The sequence below is a fragment of the Dipodomys spectabilis genome, unplaced genomic scaffold (assembly GCF_019054845.1).
Source record: "Dipodomys spectabilis isolate Male_0828 unplaced genomic scaffold, ASM1905484v1 ptg000095l, whole genome shotgun sequence".
NCBI lineage: Eukaryota > Metazoa > Chordata > Mammalia > Rodentia > Heteromyidae > Dipodomys > Dipodomys spectabilis.
The window spans coordinates 36011528-36035028 of record NW_024870772.1 but is presented as its reverse complement, the minus strand read 5'-3'; the positions used below and the strand labels follow the sequence as shown (position 1 = coordinate 36035028).

Below are 23501 nucleotides of genomic sequence, written 5' to 3'. Positions count from 1 at the left end.
AGAAAAGTTTATGAGAGACCATTGTCTTGGTGGATCAATAAGGAGACACTGACCAATGCCTGCAATACTCTGTCCCCACACTTTGCATTTCAATTGCTTCACTAACTACATCTTGAAAACTCTCTGGAGAATTAGTGTCAGGCAGTGACTTCATGACTTCAAAAGGCTGTAGATGTTCAAGGTTTTGTATGCATGTAGCCTCCCTGGGAAATACCACAAGTGCCTGATGGGAACAATCTGTACCAAATGAAAGAGAATAAAGAATCACTCTCCCTCATGGAAAACTTGAGTCAAAACAATCTGGTCAGAAACTATTTGGCTGAGAAGAGTATGTATTTTCTGTCTTCTTTTTCTTTGATATTGATTAGAGTGGGGAGGTATTTTTTTCCTTTTAAATACTACTATGGATGTGGATGTAGAGATTTGTACTTACATTCCTGAATTTTCCTTGCTCAGCTACAACTGGATCTTTGGTTTTCTGTGGTGCAAATGTGAGTGAATATGAGAGAAGAGTGAATCAGTTGCTTTCAATGTTTTCTATATACTGTAGGCAAGCAGACATAATTCTGCACAGAAATGATTACAGAGATTGTGTTCATCTGTATGTCATACTAATAGCCAGTCAGCAAGAGTTTCAAGTTGAAATAAGGGTCCAGAGTGTATTTTATACGTCTCATCTGTGGAAATGAATAGCGTGTAGCAATATTAAGTTAGCTTACACTGTGTCACCTTAACAAATTTTCCCAATATTGTAGAATCATGAAATGCAAGTCAGTGTCTTGCTCACATTTCACAGGGCAAAGTGGATGAGTCTTACAGCCAACCCTGTATATCAGCGGGGTGGGAAGTACATGCCTCCAGGCCAAAGTTAAATCTATTTAAAATTTCCTTGCTTTCATTCTGCCCTATTAGAAATTATGTTAAGTAACTAAATTTACTATGAATCCAGCTTGCTGAGAACTGGAAAATTGGGATAACATTAAGAATTGGTGGTGGGGCATTATATCCTATACATGCCTGTGACTCTTGTTTGGGGAAGGAAATACACATACTTTGTATATGCATCTGCCTTAACTGAATGGACCTAGGCTCCATTATGTGAAAAATGCATATATGCATCTTCCAGATATTACTATGCTTGTGTATTTACTGACAGTAAGATATTTTGCTATATGTCAAGGGAAATATTGCTGCAAATTGGAATCAAGAGAGAAAACGATGGCCTATCAACTGGCCCTATGTTTTGAACATTCAGTGATCAATAACTTAAAGTTATTCTAAATAACCTGTATTTTTGATCCACTTAGTATCTTAGAATGTCATGGAAAGAAAAATGTCATGCATGTTAGGGAAAAAATGGATACCTGTTATACATTTAATGCTTATTTAGGCTTTTTGCACATCAACACTAACTTAAAATCTAATTCAAAAAGTACAAAATGATAAGTTATGGTCAGCACCAATGTCTTGCTTCTGTAATCGTAGCTACTTGGAAGCCTGAGACCTAGGATAGAGGTCTGAAGCCAGCCCAAGCAGAACAGTTCTTGAGACTCCATGTCTTCTTAGCCAGCAAAAAAAGAAAAAACAAAACAAAACAAAAGAGCAGGTTGGAGGTGGTTCAAGTGGTAGAGCTCTATCCAAGAACAGGCAAAGTGGAGTGCGATCACAAGACCCTGAGTTCAAGCCCATCACAATAAGAAAGAGAGAGAGAAAAATAAAGATGAGTCCTGACATCATGCCATGGACTCTTATATCCAAGTCTGTTATAACAAAAACCTGATGTTCCACCCCACTCAGGCCAAAGAAAAACTCTCTCAGGAGAAGGATTGTGGCCGTAACGTATAGATTTATGTGATATTAATGAGTGCATCATGACTATAGAGAAATGTGATGTATAATCTGGAATACCTGACCAAATGGCCAAAGCAATACACCTTTAGTACACAGGGACTTTACTTGAGAAATTCTCTCTGAAGACAGTGGTATATATCATTTGCTTTAAATAATATGTTGTAAACGAGGGTAACTCATCCCTGTGAATTACCCTCAACTAACAACCATAAGCCTGCTGAAATTTTAATACCTTTCAGATACTTTAATGGTGGTAATTGCATCCACTGCAAACATTTGATGATGGCTGAGTCATCTCAAGATGCTGGAACCCATTGTCCTCCAGAAATAGAGAGCCTGCCGCATTCATCAGGCTCAGTGATACAAAATACCTGTCTTCAGCCATCTCTCCTAAATTATATGGAGGTCTTGCTGCCTTTGCCTGTCCAACTTCACAGCTACTGAACATTTAAGACAGAAGGCCTACTTAAACTGGAGCCAGTTTGTCCATGAAAATTCAAAGAGATTTGTAAGAACAACATAAATGCCTCTGCCTTCATATAATGATTTTCTAAAGTTTCACAGTAGCACAAACTCCTATCTAAACAATTAAATTTCTGATGAGAATAAATTCCAGTTTGGCTTTGGTTTGAATTCTTGGTCCTTTTGAAAGACTACTCGATACCTTTCTGGGTTAGCTGTGGGAAAAAAAAAAAGTATTGCTCTGCAGATCATGGTGAAAACCAAAATGTACTTAAAATGCTTAGAATGCTTAGCTAGGAGAACACACTGTCCCTAAGCAAGCCAGAAGCACCAGTTTAAAAATACAATGAGATTGTAACTTGAGATGAAGCCTATAAACCTAGGAGGCAAATTCACTACGCTCACTCCAACTCCTTATTAGACTTGAGGTCAATCTTTGTCCACTAGACTGTCTGTACTCCAGTCCCTAAACAAGATTTATTTAAAGAAGTATGGTATAAATATGTAACTCACATAGACTTCTAGTCTTCTGCCATGCTCAGTCTGTGCTGAGTTGCCTTACTAAAAGCTTTATTCCAGCCTTAGCAGCAAAATACAATTCCATGGTGTTCAAAACTCAAATACTTAACAAAATAAGCTTCATTCCCCAAAGTAAATTTCTCATTTTTGTAAACAATACCATGATGTGGGAAAATATTCACAATATATAATTTTGTAAGAAAGCAGTCAACCTAAGATACTATTACCCTATTACCATTCTGACAAATAGCACACATCAAGTGATGTGTTGGTAATGCAACCAGTTGACTTTTTTTCTTTTCTGTGACTTTCAGGATTTTATAAAGTTTTAAAACTGAATATATACAAAGGGTAAGCAAATGCAGCAGTGGTACTTAATCAACACTGTATTGAAAATGAACTATATAACTTGTGGGTGGGGACAGGAAAGGAAAAACAGAGAGAGAGACAGAGACAGAGAAAGAGATAGAAAGAGAGCAAAAGAAGGGGTGACATCATCTGAAAAGAAATGTACTCTTTACGAGATTTATCAAATGGTAAGTCCTCTATACATCACCTTTATAATCAAATTAAAATATTTAATAAAAAACTCTCAACATATAAATTAAGAAACACGATAATGCTTTGTGATATCATAGGCCAGGGTTTATTTTACAGCACCTTTGTTCTTATGCCATTGTAACATGACACCTTGGGCACCACTGAGACCACATCCCCAGAAACAGGTCTGTGTTTGAACCCAGGTCCCATCACATCCTTAGCAAGTGGCTCTCAATCAGATTAAGAGTTATAGTGTTCTATATGAGGAGTTTAGTTAGTTACCAGGTGTAGCAAGCAAAATTGAGGCAAAGCCAGTGACTTTGTCTTAATTGGAATCACAGATAGGTAGCAGAAGAGGAGGCTTAGGGCCAAGCCATCTACTGAATTTGTTGAGTCAACCTGTGAAAAGGCTGTTGGTTTTTTGTGCAGATCAAGCCACCCAGTTTTTTTTTTTAAAGAGTATTTTCTTTTCAACCAGTTGGTTTCAGCCACCAAATGACTCTTGGCTTGAGATTCCAAAGCTCCTGATCTCTCTAGTCCAAAGGGAAGACCATGGATAAGAAGCAGATCATCCTCACGTCAATGGCATTGGTGAGGTCAGGTATGACAAGGGGAGAGGGCTGTGGACCTCACAGAAGATTCAGAGAGGTTCTGTTCTCAAAAGTGAGGAAAAGTGTTGGGAAGACAAAAATGGATACTTGGTATACTAAAAAAATGACATGATTATTACATAGACTACTTAAAACTGTCCTATTACAATACCCAGCCAAATGGATTGCATTTCCCACAGGAGACTAGACTAATCCTCACTCCTCTATTTTTTAATTTCACTTTCCACAATTTCAGCTATTTACAGTGAACCTCAGGAAAGAAATAGAAAATGGCAGAAATAAACAATATAGAAGTTCTGAACCTTGAACTGTCCTGAAATGATGAAATCTCATTCCACTCTTTCACAATTGGGATTGTATGTATACTGTATATGCTACCTGCCCATCAGGCACTTAGTAGTCATGTTAGTTATCAGATTTAAAAGCATAGCACATATTAGGATTGGTATGTATGTATGTATATATGTATATATGTATGTATGTCTTCAGGCATCCACTAAGAATCTATCTCCGTGAAGATAAAGGAGTAGTACAGTAGAGCAATAAACTCAAGTCCTTCTGTCCAGTGACGTTCTCTGATTCCACTACACAACTTGGATTTTTACAGCAAGAAGGTTGCAATGAGTTGAAACTTTGCTTTGTAGCCCAGAAGCTACTACAGGGGAAGATAGGGAACAAATAAAATTGTTAAAATGTGATTTTAATAGCTCTTAATACTTTTACATAATAGGATAGTGGCTAACAAGAGCACATTAAAAAAGAGATTTTCCTCCTTTTCTCATCAAATATCATTTAAATCTCATTAGGTAGATCTTTGTGAAATGAGCACTGGCAATATGATTTCTTTTTAATTATCTTATATTTTGGCCACTGCAAACAAAGGCCCTGTGGGACACATTAGCACTTGGATGATGGGTGTTAGTGGGGACTGTGCAAGATCAATAGCAATTGGAAGATCTCCCTTTCAATTCAGTTTGATAGGCAAAATCAAGTTTGGTAGTGATGATTATGCTAGATAGTTTTATATGTTTACTATCTCATTGGCTGGTAAAGACTTTGAGTTACCAAGAAATAGGGCTAGCAATCAATCCCTCCTATTAGATCTCTTAATAATTTGCTCTATATGTTTATGTCTTGTAATGTTGGGCATAGATATTTGCGATTGTCTCATCCTCTTGATGAGTTGTTTCCTTCATTAAAATCTCATGGCCTCTTTGTCTCTTTTTTTTCTTTTTCTTTTTTCTTTTTTTTTAAACAGTCTTTGGCTTAATGGCTATCTGATAAAGTTTAACTATTACCGATTTCTGGCTTCCATTTTCAAAGAATATCTTACTCCATTTTTTTCACTTTCACATAAGTGCATCACAAGTGAATTGGATTATCTGCTAGGTAAACTATAGTTGGATATTATTGTATAATGAAAAAGAAGAGCATGAGTTTGAAGGACATTTTGGCAAATTGCATGGCAATTGAGTTTGGGAAGTGAGCCATGACTCAAGAAGCCACCTACCATGACTATGATGTGACTTCTGATTTATTACATTTGCACATTACAGTTTTTGTTGTCATTTGATTCTGAGATGTAAAAACTCAATATCTACCTATCGTTAAAACTTCGGCTTAGGAAGTGGCGCTGTAGCTCAAGTGGTAGAGCGCTCGCCTTGAGCTGAAGAGCTGAGGGACAGCGCCCAGGCCCAGAGTTCAAGCCCCACGACCGACCAAAAAATAAAAATAAAAAAAAATAAAATAAAAAATGAAACAAAACTTCAGCTTATTTGAATGGTTAGCTATATGGTTCTAGTTTAGATTTGATTATGTTTCTATATGGATAAGATTTCACTTTATTATCAAATGTTGTTCTTGCAAAAAATATATAAAATGAAAGGTTTATTTTTCCAAGCAAAAATTCATCTTATTGTGAATTCAATCTTCTGTCAGCATTACAAACTTTCCCCTAAGTTTTTATATCAAAAAGCGATCCCTAACCAATGAGATGACTACTTGGTAAAAGTAGAGTTTTCTAGACCTTAAAATGAAGTTATTCAGAGATAAAATTTCTCTAACTAGCTTCTCTTCCAACCCACTGTTCAACCACAGTTTCAGTTCCAGAAGAGTTTTTCTAGAAAGATCTCTGGATGCTCACTTCTCCATCTTGTCATCCTTTACATCTCTAAGGTCTGTGCTTCCTGGGTTACCTTGTCCTGGTAGGTGCATACTGATTCAGGCTCACTTCCTGCTCTTCTTCGAGCTTTCTATGCTGTGAAGACCGTATCTTCCAGGTGTCCTCCATTTTTTCTTTATTACCTGGTTCTTTGGGAGTAAAACTTGCTTAACACCGCATTTTTGATCATACTAAAAACAATAGTGAAACAGAAAAAGGTATAGTACTGATATAATTCAAACTTCTTTCCTACCCTCAAAGACTTGCTGAATCATAACTGAATTTAAAGCATGTCTGGAAATTAGGTATGTTTGCATTTCTACTCACTGTATCATATTGAAGTAAAACATAAATCTGAAGCTTAAAAATTTATAGAGACACATTTTACTGATGATTCCAAACTCAACACATTTTTGCAAGTATTACAAATAAAATATGCATTTCCTCCTGGCTCTGAAATACGCCTATGGTTATCAAGGTAGTACCTTCACATAGGACTCTAAAATGACTACTAAATCAAATGTTTGAGCAATATGTTAATGGTCTGTTGGAGTTTCCAAAAGGAAGACCCAAGTTAGCCAGTGTAGTACAAAGCAGCAGAAGTTCCACTTGGAATGACCCTAGGGGATCACAGATTCCTCTCTTGATAGAACTATTTGCCAAAGCTTTCATGCCCAGCTTTGTGCCCACATTATGTCCAAACAATGGGGGGGCGGGCAGGAATGAGTGCATACTGGATTTGTGCTGTTTAAAATTATGTGAAAGACCCTCAAACCAATGGCAACACTTGGAGTTTAAAAGTTATCAGTTCCTGTGATAACCACAGATTAGGTGATGCTAAGAGAAACAGACACTTTACAGCAGGAGTCACTAAAGTCTCTGCTTCCCTAAATTTACTGACAAGTTTCAAACCAGATCAGTGGGACAGGAACTGTTGCTTTTGCCCCTCCTCTGGGAGCTGGATAAAATCTGGCCTTTGGTCTGTTTCCTTAATATTATACCAAATGGCTGAATCACATCATACATAGTGCTGTACAGACACTAAACTCTCAATATAAAGGTACAGTCTCGGGTCCATGCTGATGTTAGTGTAAATCTGTGTGTGTGTGTGTGTGTGTGTGTGTGTGTGTGCAATCATCCCCCAAAGCCCCTTAACTATGAGAGAAAATGCACATCATAGTAAATGAAAATATGACCTAACAGGAGTCCATCACAATGGCAGAGGAAAGCCTTGGTAGAGACCTGTTATGATAGGCTGTTAAATTTTGTTTGGAAAAAGTGTACTTTTGACAGATGAACTTCTTTTCCCTTGGGTTCATGTTTATCTAATGGAGTTATGGGTTGAAAAATGATCCAGGATTCTAAAGGTCAAACAGTGACCTGGTTCACACACTTTAGACTCCGTCTATCTCGCTCATAATTTCCCCAGCCAGGTGGTCAGGCTGACTGTTAGTCCATCCAATCCACAAATGAACGCCCAGGGACATATCAACCTCTTGAACTTGGCCTTCTTGGTTCAGAAAGCCCCATCAAACACGGTTCTCAATGTGTTTCGATTCCACATAGCACTTTGAGCTTGAAATCATTCCAGTGTGTTTGATGAATGGACATCTTGTTATAATGCACTGGGAATGAAAAACATCAGTGAAATTAAAGAAATAATAATTCATTAGATTTTCCTAATACCTTTCTTCATGAGAAAATGCATTTTCTCAGACTTACACGATCATGATCTTTCATTTTCCCAAGTATGAAAAAAAATAAATGCTAAATAAGTACTCTTGGCCTGTTTTTACATTTGGAGTGTAGAGTGTAGAGCATGTCTGGAAATTAGGTATTTTCTCATTTCTACTCATTGTATCATATTGAAGCAAAACACAAATCTGAAGCTTAAAAATTTATAAGGTGTGGCTGGGAAGGTGGCTTAGTGGTAGAGCGCTTGCCTTGCATGCATGAGGCCCTGGGTTCAATTCCTCAGCACCACATAAGCAAAAAGAAAGAAGCCGGAAGTGGCGCTGTGGCTCAAGTGGTAGAGCACTAGCCTTGAGCTTAAGAGCTGAGGGACAGCGCCCAGGCCCAGAATTCAGGCCTCACGACCGGACCCGCCCCCCCCAAAAAAATAAATTTATAAGGCCACGTTTTACCAATGACTCAATACTCAACACATTTTTTCCAAATATTACAAGCAAACTAAACAAAAGTAAAAACAAAATAAACAAAAAAGCCTTTGTTTTAAAAATCCATTAAAAAGAGTATTGTAACAATTTTCCTCTTTCTATTTCCTTGGTTCCCTGATGTATAAATAAGGTATTTTTTTCCTGCCTGAAACTCAGCCTTTGTATTCTGGCATGTGTGATTTTGTTATTATCCTTGTACTTATGGGTTCCCAGTGAAGATAATCTTAGTTAGATGCATAACAAGCTCCTTTGTGTTCCCTGTCCATTTTACGCCCATTTCTGGGAAGGCCAACTCGCAGATATACCTGGAAAAGGTTTTGTCATGTAAGAGCTTTCACAGAGCTCAGCAGACTCTCTGTGGTTAATGAGGCAGAATGTAGCTGTTGTACTCATCATGGTTTTTTTCCCCTTGTATTTTTTTCAGAAATTGAGGCAAAGGAAGCATGTGACTGGCTCCGAGCAGCTGGTTTTCCGCAATATGCTCAGTTATATGAAGGTAAGTCAGCCTTTGTCTTCATTACTGGGGTTTGAACTCAGTGCCTTGCACTCCCACTTGGCTTTGTGGCTCAGCTTTGCTCTACTATTGGAGCCACAGCTCCATTTCCAGCTTTCTTGCTGGTTCATCAGAGATATGGGTCACAAGGATGTTTCTTTCCTGGTTGGTTTCGCCTTGATCCTTAGATCTCAACCTCCTAAATAGTCAGGATTTACAAGTGTGAGCCACCAGCTCCTGGCTATTTCTCTTCATTCTGTAAGAAGAGAATACAAATGAGTTATGTGGACCCTGTGGCTTGTTTTGGTTTCCAAGTCTTTTCTTTTCTCTCACTTGGCTTCCTCTCCCCTCACTCTGTGTAGTGTCAAAGCTTATTATGATAGCACTTTGGAAATGCAAATCATTTCCCAAACTCATTTTACCTTCCCATTGCTGATTCTTGTCAGGCTTTGCTTTCCAATTTGCCACTATCAGCAGCTTTTCCTTTCTTCTGTATTTTTCTTTTTTTTTCCTTCACTACTCTTTGGTTTTCTTTTTTCGACTACAACTACTTGTTAAATTTTTTTCTTAGAGGTATCATGACAATGTGTTTCACCTATTTCTGTTTATATGAAAAACAAAAGTGCCAGGTTCAGTGGGTTCGAGTCTGTAATCCTAGCTACTTGTGAAGTCAAAATAGGGACATTGAAGTTCAAGGCCAGCCTAGTCCTAAAAGATTCAGAGATTCCATCTCAGCCAGTGGCTGGGTGCAGTAGTATGTGCCTGTTATGCCAGCTCTGGGGGATGCACAGTGGCTGGGTGTAATAATGCATCCCTGTCATCCCCAGTGCCACGAGAACGCACATGAAGGAGAATCACAACCCAGCCCAGCCCAGGCAGAAAGCAAAACCCAACCTTGAAAATAATGCTAAAAGAGTCTAGAAGTATGGCTCAGTGGCAAAGTGCTTGCCTCGGATGCGCAAAGCCCTCAGTTCAATCCCTAGTACAAAAGGGGAAAACATGTGAAGGAACGATTTGAGCCAGATGTCATTCTCCTCAGTTTCTGGGAAGAGGATTTTATTGCTAGTGCTTTTATGGATTATTTAAGTGACAGTTAACAAATGTACTTACCTGTATTTCACTTATATCTAAAATCAGAACCAAAGTTTGGGCTCCTTTTTGGGATCATTCTTACACTTGTGAATTCATTGCTGCCAACAGTAAGCAGCTGATGTAAGTGGGCTCTTCAATGGAGGACTTTTGCTGGTGGCATTTCATCCCAAAGATGGAGACAGGACATAACTGTCTGTCTATCCAGGCCACACAGCAGCAAACTGCCACTCCACTAGACCCGAGTGAAGGGAGTTGATGCTGGAGCCCAGGAGAGAGGATCCTTGGAGAAGACCCTAGGAATGAGCACACAGCTGGCCATCAGTGCCCTCTCCTGTGCATAAAGATCCTGCCCTCCTATTCCTCCTCCCATTTCAGTCAAGGATTCCCAGTGACAAATACAAAAGGAAGGCAGAGGGCATGAGTCCCGCTGGATGCCATCCAACCACACAGGGGAATCTCAGGGCATGAAGCAGGATGTAGACAAATGGAGTGTGCATGGGTCTGCAAAGGTAAACAGGACACCTCGCACTCAAAACGTCCCTTCCTGATGGCATGAAGTTTGTGTTGGAGGGAAAGAATCAACAAAATCGACCTGTATTAACAGATGACTCTGTCGCTTTATCTGGACACTCAGTGTTACCTTTAACAACAACAAAATAAAACACTTTTCTCTAATTTTTTTAAAAATTGTGTGAAGACAAAGGAGAGCTTATTCCTGAAAGTTGTAGAATCTCTGTAAAAGTCTAAATAGAGTATCTTTTAGACAAGGAAGATTCTGTGTGTGTGTGTGTGTGTGTGTGTGTGTGTGTGTGTGTGTGTGTGTGTGTGCATCTGTCTGGTACTAGGGCTTGAACCCAGAGCCTAGGCACTATCTTTTAGCTTTTTCACTCAGTGCTAGCCCTCTACCACTTCCAGCCAGTTGTTGGTGTTGTTTTTGTTGTTGATTGCTGGTTAATGGAGATAGTCTCACAGACTTCCCTGACAGACTAGCTTCAAATCAAAATCCTCAGATCTCAGCCTCCTGAGTAGCTAGGATGACAAGCAAGAGCCACTGGTGTTCAGCATAAACAAGAAAGATTTTTTTATAGGCTAAATCTCCCATTTAGCACTTTTCACCACCAATTTACTGACCAGAAAAAGACTAGACAAGTCACTCTTCTAAGTGGACAATTTTAAAGTCCTCGTCTCTTGACCTTCAGTGAGTACCTCTTCTTTAGTGTCACTTCTCTAGAAACTCAGAACACCCTGGGATTTACACATGACGAGTCCATAAAGGTCTGTGTTACAAATGGACCTTGTGTTCAGGCCTTAGGAACTGAGTAAATGTGATAGCAATAGGAATAAATACTCTTTACAAGAGCTTCCCACATGCCAGGTCTACTATTCAGAATACTTACGTTATTCATTATTATCCAGATACCACCATAAGCTAGTGATTATAATTATCATCTTCCAGTTTTCCAAATGAAGACACAGTGTCCTAGAGGAAATTAGGTGACTGGCCTGAAACTATATAGCTAAGAAGTAGTCAAGATTTGAAGCCAGGGCAGCTGGGCTTTCTGTCTATATTTCTTGCTCTAACCAGCTCACTTGCCAGTTGAATGAGATTGTCTTCATGTGGGGACCAGCTAGAATTTAATCATTTATTTCACCAGATGGGGGGGGACATCTTTTTTTCTTGTTGTTATTTATTTGTTTACTTACTTGCTGAGAATTGAACCCAGAGCTTCAAGTAAATTCTCTACCATTTGAGCCATGCTTCAAAACATTTTTGTCTATATTTTGTTTATGAGTTAGGGTCTTGAAAACATTACATTGCTTTCCTTGAATTTAAGATCCTTCTGGCTGCCTCTCAAGGAGCAGGGATTACGGGCATGTGAAACACAATTCCTGGTAGAATTGTTACTACTTCCAGCTCACATTAATGGTTAAATAATATTTAAATATTAAATACACTAATATTTAGCCTGATTGGCGAAGTCTAGATGCTAAAAAACAAAATATGAGAGCTGGGCTTGGTAGTTCATGCCTGTAATCTTTCTTGGAGCATAAGACAGGAAGGATTGTAGTTGCAGACCAACCAAGAGCCCCCCACCAAAAAAAAGACCCCATCTCAATAGAAAAACCTGAGCATAGAGAAATGCATCTGTCATCTTAGTCATACCAGGAAGGATAGATAGGAAGAACAGAGATCCAAGCAGCCCAGGCAAAAAGCAGGACCTTATTTCAAAAGTAGCCAGAGCAAAAAAGACTATAGATAGGTCTTCAAGCGCCTGCCTAACAAGTGCATGGGGCACACTCAAACCCCAGTACCACCAGATACATAGAGGAAAGAGAAAGAACATCAGGAAAATAATAATGAACCAATGTCATTAACTTTGACCCTGACTTCCCTTGCCAATGATTTCCCGAGTTCTGCCTATATAAATGAGGTGCCAAAAACTAATACCATGTTCTAAATATTGCCATTGACCTTCCAAGCTGGCACAATTGGGCTGCTGGAGAAAAGTCGTGGTGTTGGAATGCCTTCTTCTCTTTTTCTGACACTTCAAAGTGACTCAGAATGCCACTACAAAAGAAAACATTTGAGACTGTTGAACTTCGGGTATTTTGGGAAATGTCCTTTTTGAAAGAAAAAGAAATCTGCTAAACTAAGTATTCCCTGAGATCATCAGGATAAAAGTCAGTGACCTATGCTTTAGGTGGATGGTGAAAATGGAAAAGCTCTTCTCAACTCTGCATCAACAGCTGTCTGCAATAAGGATGAGCTAGAAAAATGCAGGCACTTAGTATTTAATCCTATCCAAGGTCAAGCTCTTGATTATTCTCATATTTCCCACTTACATTGTACTCTCAAAAGCATTTACTGTGATAAAAATAAAATTGCCTGCTATTTTAAACACCACCAATAATGATAATGGGCAGAATGGGCAATGACTGCAATTAAGATTGGTAGTTTATGCAGACCTTGGTGGCCTGAAAATGTTGGTACCCATTTAGACACAACCTGTGCATAAACCTCTTTGCCTCCCCCTTTTCTTCTTAGATTCACAGTTTCCCATCAACATTGTGGCTGTCAAGAATGATCATGATTTTCTTGAAAAGGACCTTGTAGAACCTCTTTACAGGTAAATTGTGTGAAGTATTTTTTTTGTTTCTTTCCATTAGTGAGTCTCCAGTAGATAGGTATCACTAAACGGAGGGGCAAATTTAACAAGTGAATATTTATCATGTGTCTACTAGGTGCCAGGCACCTTAAGATTCAGGTTCTAGGAATACTGAAGTGGATATAACCAGTTTCTGCTTTCCTAGGGCTTATATACTAGTAGAGAGATTTGGATGTTGAATTAGAATAAAGACAAAATAAGGAAGGAGAGAAGGGGAGATTGAAAAGAAAAATAAGTTTTTTTCTGCATGTATTAAACATGGGATGAAATATTAATGGCCACAACATGAGTGCTCAAGGAAAGCTCTGGAAAACCCCATGCATCTGTCAAACTTGACTAGTTTTTTTTCAGTTAACTGATTTTATCCTTAAATTGAAAAATGGAAGGCCAACTAACTATATCAGCGAGCTAGTGTATTTAAGCTTTTGGTCTATGTTAGATGCTATTAGGTGGCAAAGACATATATATGAAAAATTCTTTCCAGTAGAATTATCTCTTGTAAGACTTTGAAGTTTCTTTACTTAAACCTAGGAGAGAAGTCAGAGATGGAAATAAGTATTAATTATGGCCTATAATCATTTCATCAGGGCCATTTAGTTTGTTCTGGACTAAAGAACCTTACAGTTCTGTATATGACATACAAAAGGTGGGAATTTAGTTTAAGGGGAAAATAATGATGAGTAAAACTTTTGTCAACACAGAAGAAACCACTATACATTATAGTAGTACATCAGAATTATCCTAATCTCTAGGTTGCTGAATCTTCATATATGTATAATTTTTTATTCACAAGCTGGTCTGTCACTCCATAGTTCCTATATGAAGAGAAAATAGATTTGTGTTAAGAAATAAAATCTTGTGTGTCCGTAAGAAAGTGATACCATGAGATTGAGTAACAAGCCTATGTTACAGAAAAGCAAAGAATTCTTCTCATCAGTTAGAAAAGTAAACAAGCACTAAGTGCTACTTATGAGAGTTAATGAGATCAATGGATGATTTGGTTCTTACTTTAAAGGTAAAGAATTGGGGAAATAATGTTCCTTCCTCTGCATGTCAAAGGCACATGCCAAGCAAGAGCAGAGTTCTCTTCAGAAGTATTTATACCACGTACTACTGTTCAATTAGTACCTCATTCTATTTCCTCTCTCCCAAGTGTATCGTTGGTAGTTGGCATTTTAAAATAACTTCTATTTATAAGTTACATATCATTGTATTCTTACTCTTAAATTTGTAATGTTTGTATTTTCATTAAGTTGAACTGCAACATGTACATGTGTGCAGTAAAAAAAATCACTATTTTTAGTATGCAGGTTTTTTATTTCTTGGAGTTTCATTCAAGTTTTGTAAACATATATTTTCATTTCTTTTGCATAAAAGCAGGAATGAGATTGTGGGTGCATATGATGAACCACTGTTTTTTTGGTGGTAAGTGGGCATGAGCTTGAGCTCAAGGCCTGGGAGCTGTCCCTGAGTTTTGTGTGTGTGTGTATATGTGTGTGTGTGTGTGTGTGTGTGTGTGTGTGTCTGTGTGTGTGTGTGTGTGTGTTTTCTTTTTTGCGCTAATCAACTTGAACCACAGCTCCACTTATGGCATTTTTGGGTGATTAATTGGAGATAAGAATCTCACAGACTTTCTTCCTTGGTTGGCTTCAAACCATGATCCTCAGATCTCACTTCCTAAGTAGCTAGGATTACAGGTCTGAGCCACTGACACTTGGCTCCTCTTTTACTTTTATAAGAAAACCATAAACATTTTCAAAATGATCCTACTTTTGTATTCAATCAACAAAATATAAGAGGCTCAAAATGTTCTACATTTTATTATCAATTTTTGTTTTGTTTTTGGACATTCTATGCTTAAGTGTTAGCACATTGTGATTTTTAGTTTGCATGTTCTTAAACATTTTTCATGTGCTTATTTGCCATCCTTCCTCTTTCAAAAGGTATCTGTTCTGATCTTACATCCCTTTTAAACTGTATTGCTTTCTGGTTACTAAGTTTTGTGAAGGGTTGTTTTGACTGTTCTAGATATAAGGCCCTTGACAGATATGATTTGCATTTTGCTTGTCTTATCAGTGTCTTTCACAGAAGCAAAAGTCGTTAATTTTGCTGAAATATATTTGTCTATTTTTCATATTTTAATGTTATATCTAAGAAATCTTAGCCTAATAAAAGGTCACTAGTTTGTTACAAGGTTCTGTTTTAATATTAAGGTCTATGATCTGTTTAATATTAAGGTCTATGATCTGTTTTGAGACCTTTTTTTCATGTCTGTCAGTTCTAGAGCTTGAATTCAGGGCCTGGACACTTTCCAAGAGTTTTTGTGCTCAAGGATAGCACTCTGCCACTTGAATCACACCTCCACTTCTAACTTTTGCTGCTTAATTGGAGATAAGATTTCTTTCCTTCCTTCCTTCCTTCCTCCCTTCCTTCTTTCCTTCCTTTCTTCCTTCCTTCCTTCCTTCCTTCCTTCCTTTCTTTCCTTCTTCCTTTCTTTCTTTCCTTCTTTCCTTCTTCCTTTATATATCCATTCCTTCCTTCCTTCCTTCCTTCCTTCCTTCCTTTCTTTCTTTCTTTCTTTCTTTCTTTCTTTCTTTCTTTCTTTCTTTCTCTCTTTCTCTTTCCTTCTTTTTCTTTCTCTCTTGTCAGGGCTGGCTTCAAATCATAATCCTCAGATGTAAGCCTCCTGAGTAGTTAGGGTTATAGGTGTGAGCCACTAGCACCTGGCTTGAGTTTATATATATTTTTTTCAAGCTACAAGTGTGAATCAAAATTCTTTTCTTTTTGGTATATTAACATCACTTGTTTGAACTCTAGATTGGTAGGACTATCTTCACTGAATTTCTTTGACCACATAGTAATGCATTCATTTCCTGCTTTCCTCTGTTTATTGTTTCAGCAGTATGACACTGTCTTGATTAGTTAGGGTTCGGTAAGTCTTGGGATCCAATACTGTGCGTATTCCACTTTTGTTCTTTTCCTATTGTTTAGCTGTCGTGACTCTGCCTTCCCTTTTAAGATTTAAAAATGGCATATAATATCTGCTTTTTAATCCCAGTGTAATTTTGATTTGGATTGTGTTGAATATTTTAGTTGGAGAAATAACAATTGTAATATTCTGATTCGTAGAATGTAGGTTTCCTTTGATTTGTCAACAGTGATTTATAGTTTCTAGCATAGTTTCACATAGTATAGTTTACCTATATAGTTTTCATATGTATAGTATTCACACACACTGATAGTACATAAGAATTTCTTGCTTATGGTACTATTGTAGAGGGACTGCTTTTTATCATTTCAACTTCCATTTGCTTATTGCTAAAATGGAATTATTTTAGTATCTTTTCATCGTATCCTACAATCTTTACAAATTGTTGTACTCTCCTTAGGATTTTCTTTCTAAAATGTTAAAGATTTCATTTCAGATTTTAAGTCAAAATTTAGTCATAAACAAAAGGGGGCAAAGGCTGTTTCTGTGTGTGTAGTTGTATGGACAAAATGGCCTATGTGGCTCATAGGGCTGATCTTTGAATCTCAAATGCCTTGACCGAGTTATGGACTTTTCCATCGAAGTCTACACTCTTAAAAACAAAAAGGGTTTCTTACACATTATGAGAATGAACCTGAAGTAATGTGGAGAAATAAAGTTCTAAATAATGACACTATTTTTCAACAATAAATCACGAAGGCTTTTCTTATAAAATGCAAGACCCACTGGGACACAGCAGTAGCAGGATCCATCCCAAAGACCTTACTGCATCAGCAAGAGGAAGGTCAGCAACGCTACACACCACAGCTCTCTTGATGAGGGCCGACTTTGTGGGGAAAAAAATGGTGAGAGTGGCAGGAGGCTGTTGTAATTGGAACAATTCTTAGGTCAGCTATGTCTCCAAAAATATTATGAAGCAAGGGAAACATTTGGCTTGAGGTGTGTGAACTGAGATGCTTGGGGCATAGCAGCCATGGGTAAAACAGAGGCCAAAGGAATGGTCACAAGGGGTGGATCAAAGGAAGTGGGTGGAGTGGGTAGACAGGGGAGAAGAAGAAGCAGCAGCAATGTGGAATTCTTTCCCTTCCTTGTGAGTTCTTCAAGACACAGACTTCCTGCTTTGCAGGAAAGCAGGCAGAAGGAAGCTCTCCAGCTCCAGGGGATTGACAGCGCTTTTCAAACTTTGAGACGGATGAGTGGTTAATTAGACCCTCTCCCACTCAGATGGTAAGTCATGATGATTGCCAAGAGAACACTGAAGGGGAGCAATTTTATTCATGTTCTTCTGTATGCACTATAGACACAGCAATGGAGCTGACCTCCTGATTTATTTTGAAAGCTCTGTGGGTTGTACTGTTCCCGTGCATAGTTGAAATGAAGAGGCACTGCAGGCTGGTGGAAGCAATCATAGCCAGAAGGCAGGTAGCTTCTGCAAAGGTAGATCAAGGCAGGCAAGAAAGCTGGAGACTCCTGTTTTGGGGGGTTTTGTTTTGTTTTTTTAAAAAAGAACCCATGACAAGAACTGTACTCAACTATGGTTTGCTATAAATGTCTCTCCTTATGTAGGTAAGTGAATTCATGGCTCAAGTCCCCGTTTAATGGAGAGTTTTTTTAAAGAGTGTCTTTTTAAAAATTAGCTTCAACATATATATTGTACTAAGATGTACACTGTAGAAAGAAATCAACTCTAATACCAACTATATGGATGTATAGCTCTCATTTTTTTAATTTTGTAGCTGTCATTTTTTTTTTACTTCCCCCCAAACTAAACAGATTTGCTCCTCTTTCTGAAAGATGTGAACCTTCAGAATGACAGCTGCCCAAGCATCCCTGTGAGGCTAGCAGCACACAGTAGGCACTTTGTTAAAGGTTTGCTATGGCAAGTTGGAAGAGCATGCTTCCTATTATTATAGCGAAAATTCAGTTTCCATGTTTTCAGTGAATCCTTAATTGCAATATATATCTTCTGTGAGTCATGAATTGCTCATTGCAAATCTAATTGACTAGGCAACCTGATTGAAACTATAATTCTTTCAGAACATAGAGATGAGCCAGGCATCAACATTTCTTGCAAAAGCTGTCACCTTTGAGGCAAATGGCAGCAAAGCAAAGTTCCAGTATGAGCCTTTTTTTTTAAGAAGCAATACATTTAGAAGCAATACAGCAATATATTTGCCATACTTAGTTGGGCTACTAACATAGGACCTCCATGCTCAATATGTTCTTTGAAGTTTTTTGTTTTTTTTTGTGCCTGTCCTGGGGCTTGAACACAGGGGCTTGAACACTTTGCTAAAGGCTAGTGCACTTCCAGGGTTTTTTTAATTGATTAATTGTAGACAAAAGTTTTCATAGACTTTCTTCCCCAGGTTGGCTTTGAACCATAATCCTCAGATCTCAGTCTCCTGAGAAGCTAGGATTACAGGTATGAGCCATTGGCACCTGGCTTTGATCTCTGAATTTCTGAGTTAGGCCTGAAAAGTAGTTACAAATTTGTGTTGCTAATAAATGCTAATTAATTATAACAGTATAAAGTAAAGGTTATCTCTGGTGTGCAATATTGTTTGGTGTAGTTATAGAATTGGTTGGGACTATATGGGATATCTCTGCCCTCCATAAGTTTTTTCTTTTTATTATTATCTTTAAGTAGTTACACAAAGGAGTTGCCATTTAACAAAGAAGTTTATGAATACGATATATCTTGATCAATGTCACCTCTTTCAACATTCTCACCCTTCCCTCCCCTATCCACACCTTCCCATACTCTTCTCTTTTCTGTGGGGGGGGGGGGGGTCCAGTTGTGGGGCCTGAACTCTGGGCCCGGGCGCTGTCCCTCAGCTCTTCAGCTCAAGGCTAGCACTCTACCACTTGAGCCACAGCGCCACTTCCGGCTTTTTTCTTTTTGCTTATGTGGTGCTGAGGAATCGGGCCCAGGGCCTCAAGCATGCAAGGCAAGTGCTCTGCCACTGAGCCACCTTCCCAGCCCTCCCATACTCTTTTTAAATTTGTAGGATATACATTGGATTCTTGATTGCAATCCCCCCCATCTCTTCTTCATTCATTTATCCCTTTCCCCTTGACCCCTTATTATACTTTTCAAGTACCTGCTTCTTGGTGTTTTGTTTTGCTGTACTATAACCTTCATATTTAAAAGAATAATAAATTACCATGTGTTTCCTATGGAACAAGGGGGGTGGGTACTAACAAAAATATTTAAATTCACCACTATACACAAAGGTCCATGTTAGATTTGAATATGTTAATACTATTAATGAATAATGATAGCCTTCATGAATGTTGATCAATACAGTACATATTTCTCCTTTATGAGTCATCACAGAGATTGCATAGGATCATTTATTTTATCGTTACATTGTGTAACAATATAGAACCATTAATTTGGACAAGTCACTTAGAGAATGAAATTGAAGTTTACACAATCCTTTTGGTCACCTCCACCTTTAAAATCTCGAGACTTTAAATAAGCACAAACCCCAACAAGCAGTTACTCTATTTCTTTAAAATACAGAATTGTCACAATGTGCCAGGTACTTCGCATTTTACAAGTATTTACTCACTGAATGCTCAGAGCAGCCCTGGAAGACAGGACCTAACAGCGTTCTCAATGTACCGAAGAGGAAATGAAGACTATAAAAATAATTTGCCCACTAAAATCTAAAAAAACAAAATGGTAATAGGAATCACCCAAAAGCAATTTTGATGTGGCTGTTTTGAGCATTTATTTTTATTGTCTTTAACTAAACTTAACAACCAAGAAAGGCCTCTTTATCCCCACTCTCAATCCTGCCATGAAAAGTCACCACCCTGTCATTATGTTTGATATGGGAATAGACTTGGGATATGGATGGTTCAGACATGGAAGGGGCAAAGTCAGGGGATTTCTAGAGAATATAAATTATGGAAACATTGATTTTCATATTCTAAAACGGCTACTCAAGCTGACTTTTGCATGCTCAAAGGTTGATAAGTAATAGACAAGAAACTGTGAAATTAAGTAGGAGGTTGAAGGAAAAAGACAGAGTTTATCTTTTTTTTTGGGGGGGGGGGAATGGGGTCCAGTCGTGGGGCCCGAACTCTGGGCCTGGGCGCTGTCCCTCAGCTCTTCAGCTCAAGGCAAGCGCTCTACCACTGAGCCACCTTCCCAGCCCCCAGAGTTTATCATTTTAATTTTATTCACTTATCAGTCTCTCTTTTTTTTTAATTTAAGTATTTCAACTGCAGTATTGATGTTTTTAGAAGTGCCTCGCTTTGCCAGCAGATAGTGGTTAGCATTCAGTGAGTGTCATTCGGAGGCGGAAGTACACTGAGCTCAGGAGGCTGAGATCTGAAGGTCACAGTTCAAAGTCAGCCCGGGCTTTAGAAAAGTCCCCATGAGGGGCTGGGAAGGTGGCTCAGTGGTAGAGCGCTTGCCTTGCATGCATGAGGCCCTGGGTTCAATTCCTCAGCACCACATAAGCAAAAAGAAAAAAGCTGGAAGTGGCGCTGTGCTCAAGTGGTAGAGTGCTACCCTTGAGCTGAAGAGCTGAGGGACAGCACCCAGGCCCAGAGTTCAGGCCCCATGACCGGACCTAAAAAAAAAAAAAAAAAAGAAAAGAAAAGTCCCCATGAAACTCTTATCCCCAATTACCACTCAAAAACTGTAAGTAGAACTATGACTCAAGGTAGTAGAGTGCTAGCTTTGAGCAAAAGACCTCAGGGACAGCACCCAGAGCCTGAGTTCAAGCCTCACAAAGAACAAAAGAAGTAAGGGGGTGGGTGGAGAGGGGGGGAGAGAGAGAGGGAAGGAAGGAAGGAAGGAAAGAAGGAAGGAAGGACGAAAGAAAGAAAGAAAGAAAAGAGAGAGAGAGAGAAGGAAGGAAGGAAGGGAAAGAAAAAGAAAAAAAGAAAGAAAGAAAGAAAGAAAGAAAGAAAGAAAGAAAGAAAGAAAGAAAGAATGAAAGAAAGGGTCTATATTTGTTGCTACTGTTCAGAATGAAAGTGACCAGATTTCTGGTATGAGCAGCTGAATAGTGGAGATGCCCTCCCCTGAGACACGGAAAATCCCCAGAAGGGAAGCGAGGATCTCAGGAGAAGCTGAAGGGATGGTGTGGGGGTCGGGCCTCTGTGAAGATGCCTGTGATGTGGCTGGGTGTTCACACCTGGATCTGGTTGGAGCTTCCATAGGAGACAGAGATGCAAAGGCACCCATGTGTGAGACTCTGAAGGTCCTGAGCGTGGGTGAAGTCAGCAGGGACAGGAGCAGGAGAAAGTCTGGACACTGGCTAATACTGAGCAGGAGAAGGGAAGGAGAGCCCAAAACGCCTTTGAACCACCCAGTTACACTGGGTTGGTTTTGTTCTATTGCCAACTTTTTAACCTCTCTTAGAAATCACTGGTTGTGACCCTTCCTTCAACTCTGACTAAGTTCTCACTAGCAAAATTATCTGAATCAGATATAAGTATTGTAAACACAGGAAAAGCAATGTATACCCATCCAGTTTTTCTAATACATATATATGACTGTATATGTATGTAAACATACATATTCGTACATCTGTGAATGTAAGATTGATCTAAAAAATCACAAAAACTGTAAAAATTTGAAAATTAAAAAAACCTGCACTTTCCTTATTAATTCAATCATTTTTATTTTGTTTTTATTTACTTATATTTTTTAGCCGTTTACCCTTGGTCCTCTTTGGTTATCATCTTCTATTGACTAGCCAATAGAGTCAATGCTCATCTCTGAAATATTAATGACTACAGCATAGAGGTTACTTAAAATTATTTTCATCTGCGAGCTAAACAGCATCACCCCATTCCACACGTGTGTCCAGACCTGACAACATTCACATACTTAGTTTTCTTCTGAATAGCTTGTCTTTGCCCCTGAATTTCCCCCCCACAACTCAGTCAAGAGCCATTTGTTTTTGTGGTTCTGGGCTGGAACAGAGTTCATTTTTTTAATATACTGTAAGCTGACCACTGGGTGCAACAGCCAGAAAGGAAAGCAGAGTAGGAAAAAAAAAAAAAGCCTTTCTTGGTTGGCTCTACAGCAGCTTGAAAAGAGTCACTTGCTGACTTCCAACTACATGCTTATTTTTCCCCTTAGTTACCATACAGTCCTACTGCTGATGGCCAGTGGCTTTTGAAATACCCATGTCTAGGGAGTTACCAACTAGAGTTATGTGCTTGGCATAGGACATCCAACCTGCTCCCCATGTTGACTGAATTCCCTGGGCTGGGAGACCTTTCCCATGCCCTGGAGCTAGCTACAGCACAGGGAGGGGCTGCCCCTGGCCTGCTGGCCTTTGATGCCTGGGTCCAGAGCACGTCTTCAGTGACTAGTTCCTAAATGTCTCCAAGAGCTCCACCTAGAACACTCCTTCAATGATAGGGCTTGCCTCTGACACAGGAACCAGGGGTGAGAAGTTCAGACTGTTGGAATTGAGTCAGAATCCCCTGGAAGGGATGAATTTATAACCCTGCTTGTTATTCCTCCCGTGCCTTTGGCAGGAATAGTAGAACCACCCCAGGAAACTGGCCATGAAATCAGCATGGGAAGACCTCATGACCAATCTGAAGTCTGTCTAAATCTAAATTATGAATGTGGAAAAAGCCCTACGGTTTTCCTAGCTAGAGTCTGTTAGGAAGACCTGTGTGTGACCCCAGGCTCCCGGACAGTGGGTGAGGCCCCTGATATTGTAGGCTAGGCTTTTCCCAGTCACCCTTCGACATCTCTGCCACCTGCTATTCTCCAGCCTTGTTCTCGTTCCAACATGCAATACCCTGTACAGTCTCCCTGCTCGTAGCAGGATTCCTCCACTGCTCAGTCCTCCTCTCCCTACCTTCTCCTTCTGGTATGCCTTTGACAGTCTATGTAGAGTTCATTCTTTCCCTGAGCACTGCTTCACTCCTGCGGTGGTCAATTGGACATGCACGAGCCATTCTATCAGTTTCTCAGGGCTCCATAGAGGGAACTGCATCTTACTCCACTGTCCATTATGGGCTATTGGTGCTTGTAGTTTTGCCCTGAGCAGAACTTTAGTAAGCATTAAGTAGGATTTGAACTTGGAAGCAAATAATCTGTCAGTTCACAAGTCATTTTATTGCTTCTTTATGTTAGAGAGTATTATATGATAATATATTACGCGTTTGCTCCTCAAAATTTCTTGTCACTGTCTTCCTTAAATAACTTCTTAAGAAAATGTATTAGACATTTTTTTCAGGATCTATTCAGGTCTCAGCTTTCTCCCCTTAAATTTCTGCCCTGTCTGCGCCTTCTTGATACTGTCCTCTCAAACTGTCCAGAGGTCATTTAATATTTCTTACTTTCCCTCCCTCTCTCCCTCCCTCCCTCCCTCCCTCCCTCCCTCCCTCCCTTCCTCCCTTCCTTCTTTCCTTCCTTCCTTCTTTCCTTCCTTCCTTCCTTCTTCTCTTCC

The 23501-nt window shown here is 39.1% G+C and overlaps 1 protein-coding gene across 4 annotated transcripts in view; it reads left to right on the top strand.

Moving 5' to 3' along the window:
* Window positions 1-23501, top strand: part of Stard13 (StAR related lipid transfer domain containing 13) — a 244680-nt gene that overhangs the window by 164973 nt on the left and 56206 nt on the right. For 3 of the 4 annotated variants that reach the window (XM_042685628.1, XM_042685626.1, XM_042685630.1), the window contains exons 2-3: window positions 8746-8817; window positions 12953-13034. In XM_042685628.1, coding sequence (XP_042541562.1) covers window positions 8746-8817; window positions 12953-13034 — 154 coding nt within the window. Of the gene's footprint in view, window positions 1-8745; window positions 8818-12952; window positions 13035-17166; window positions 17290-23501 lie in introns of those variants that run through there. The other variant, XM_042685629.1, reaches the window with a different exon arrangement.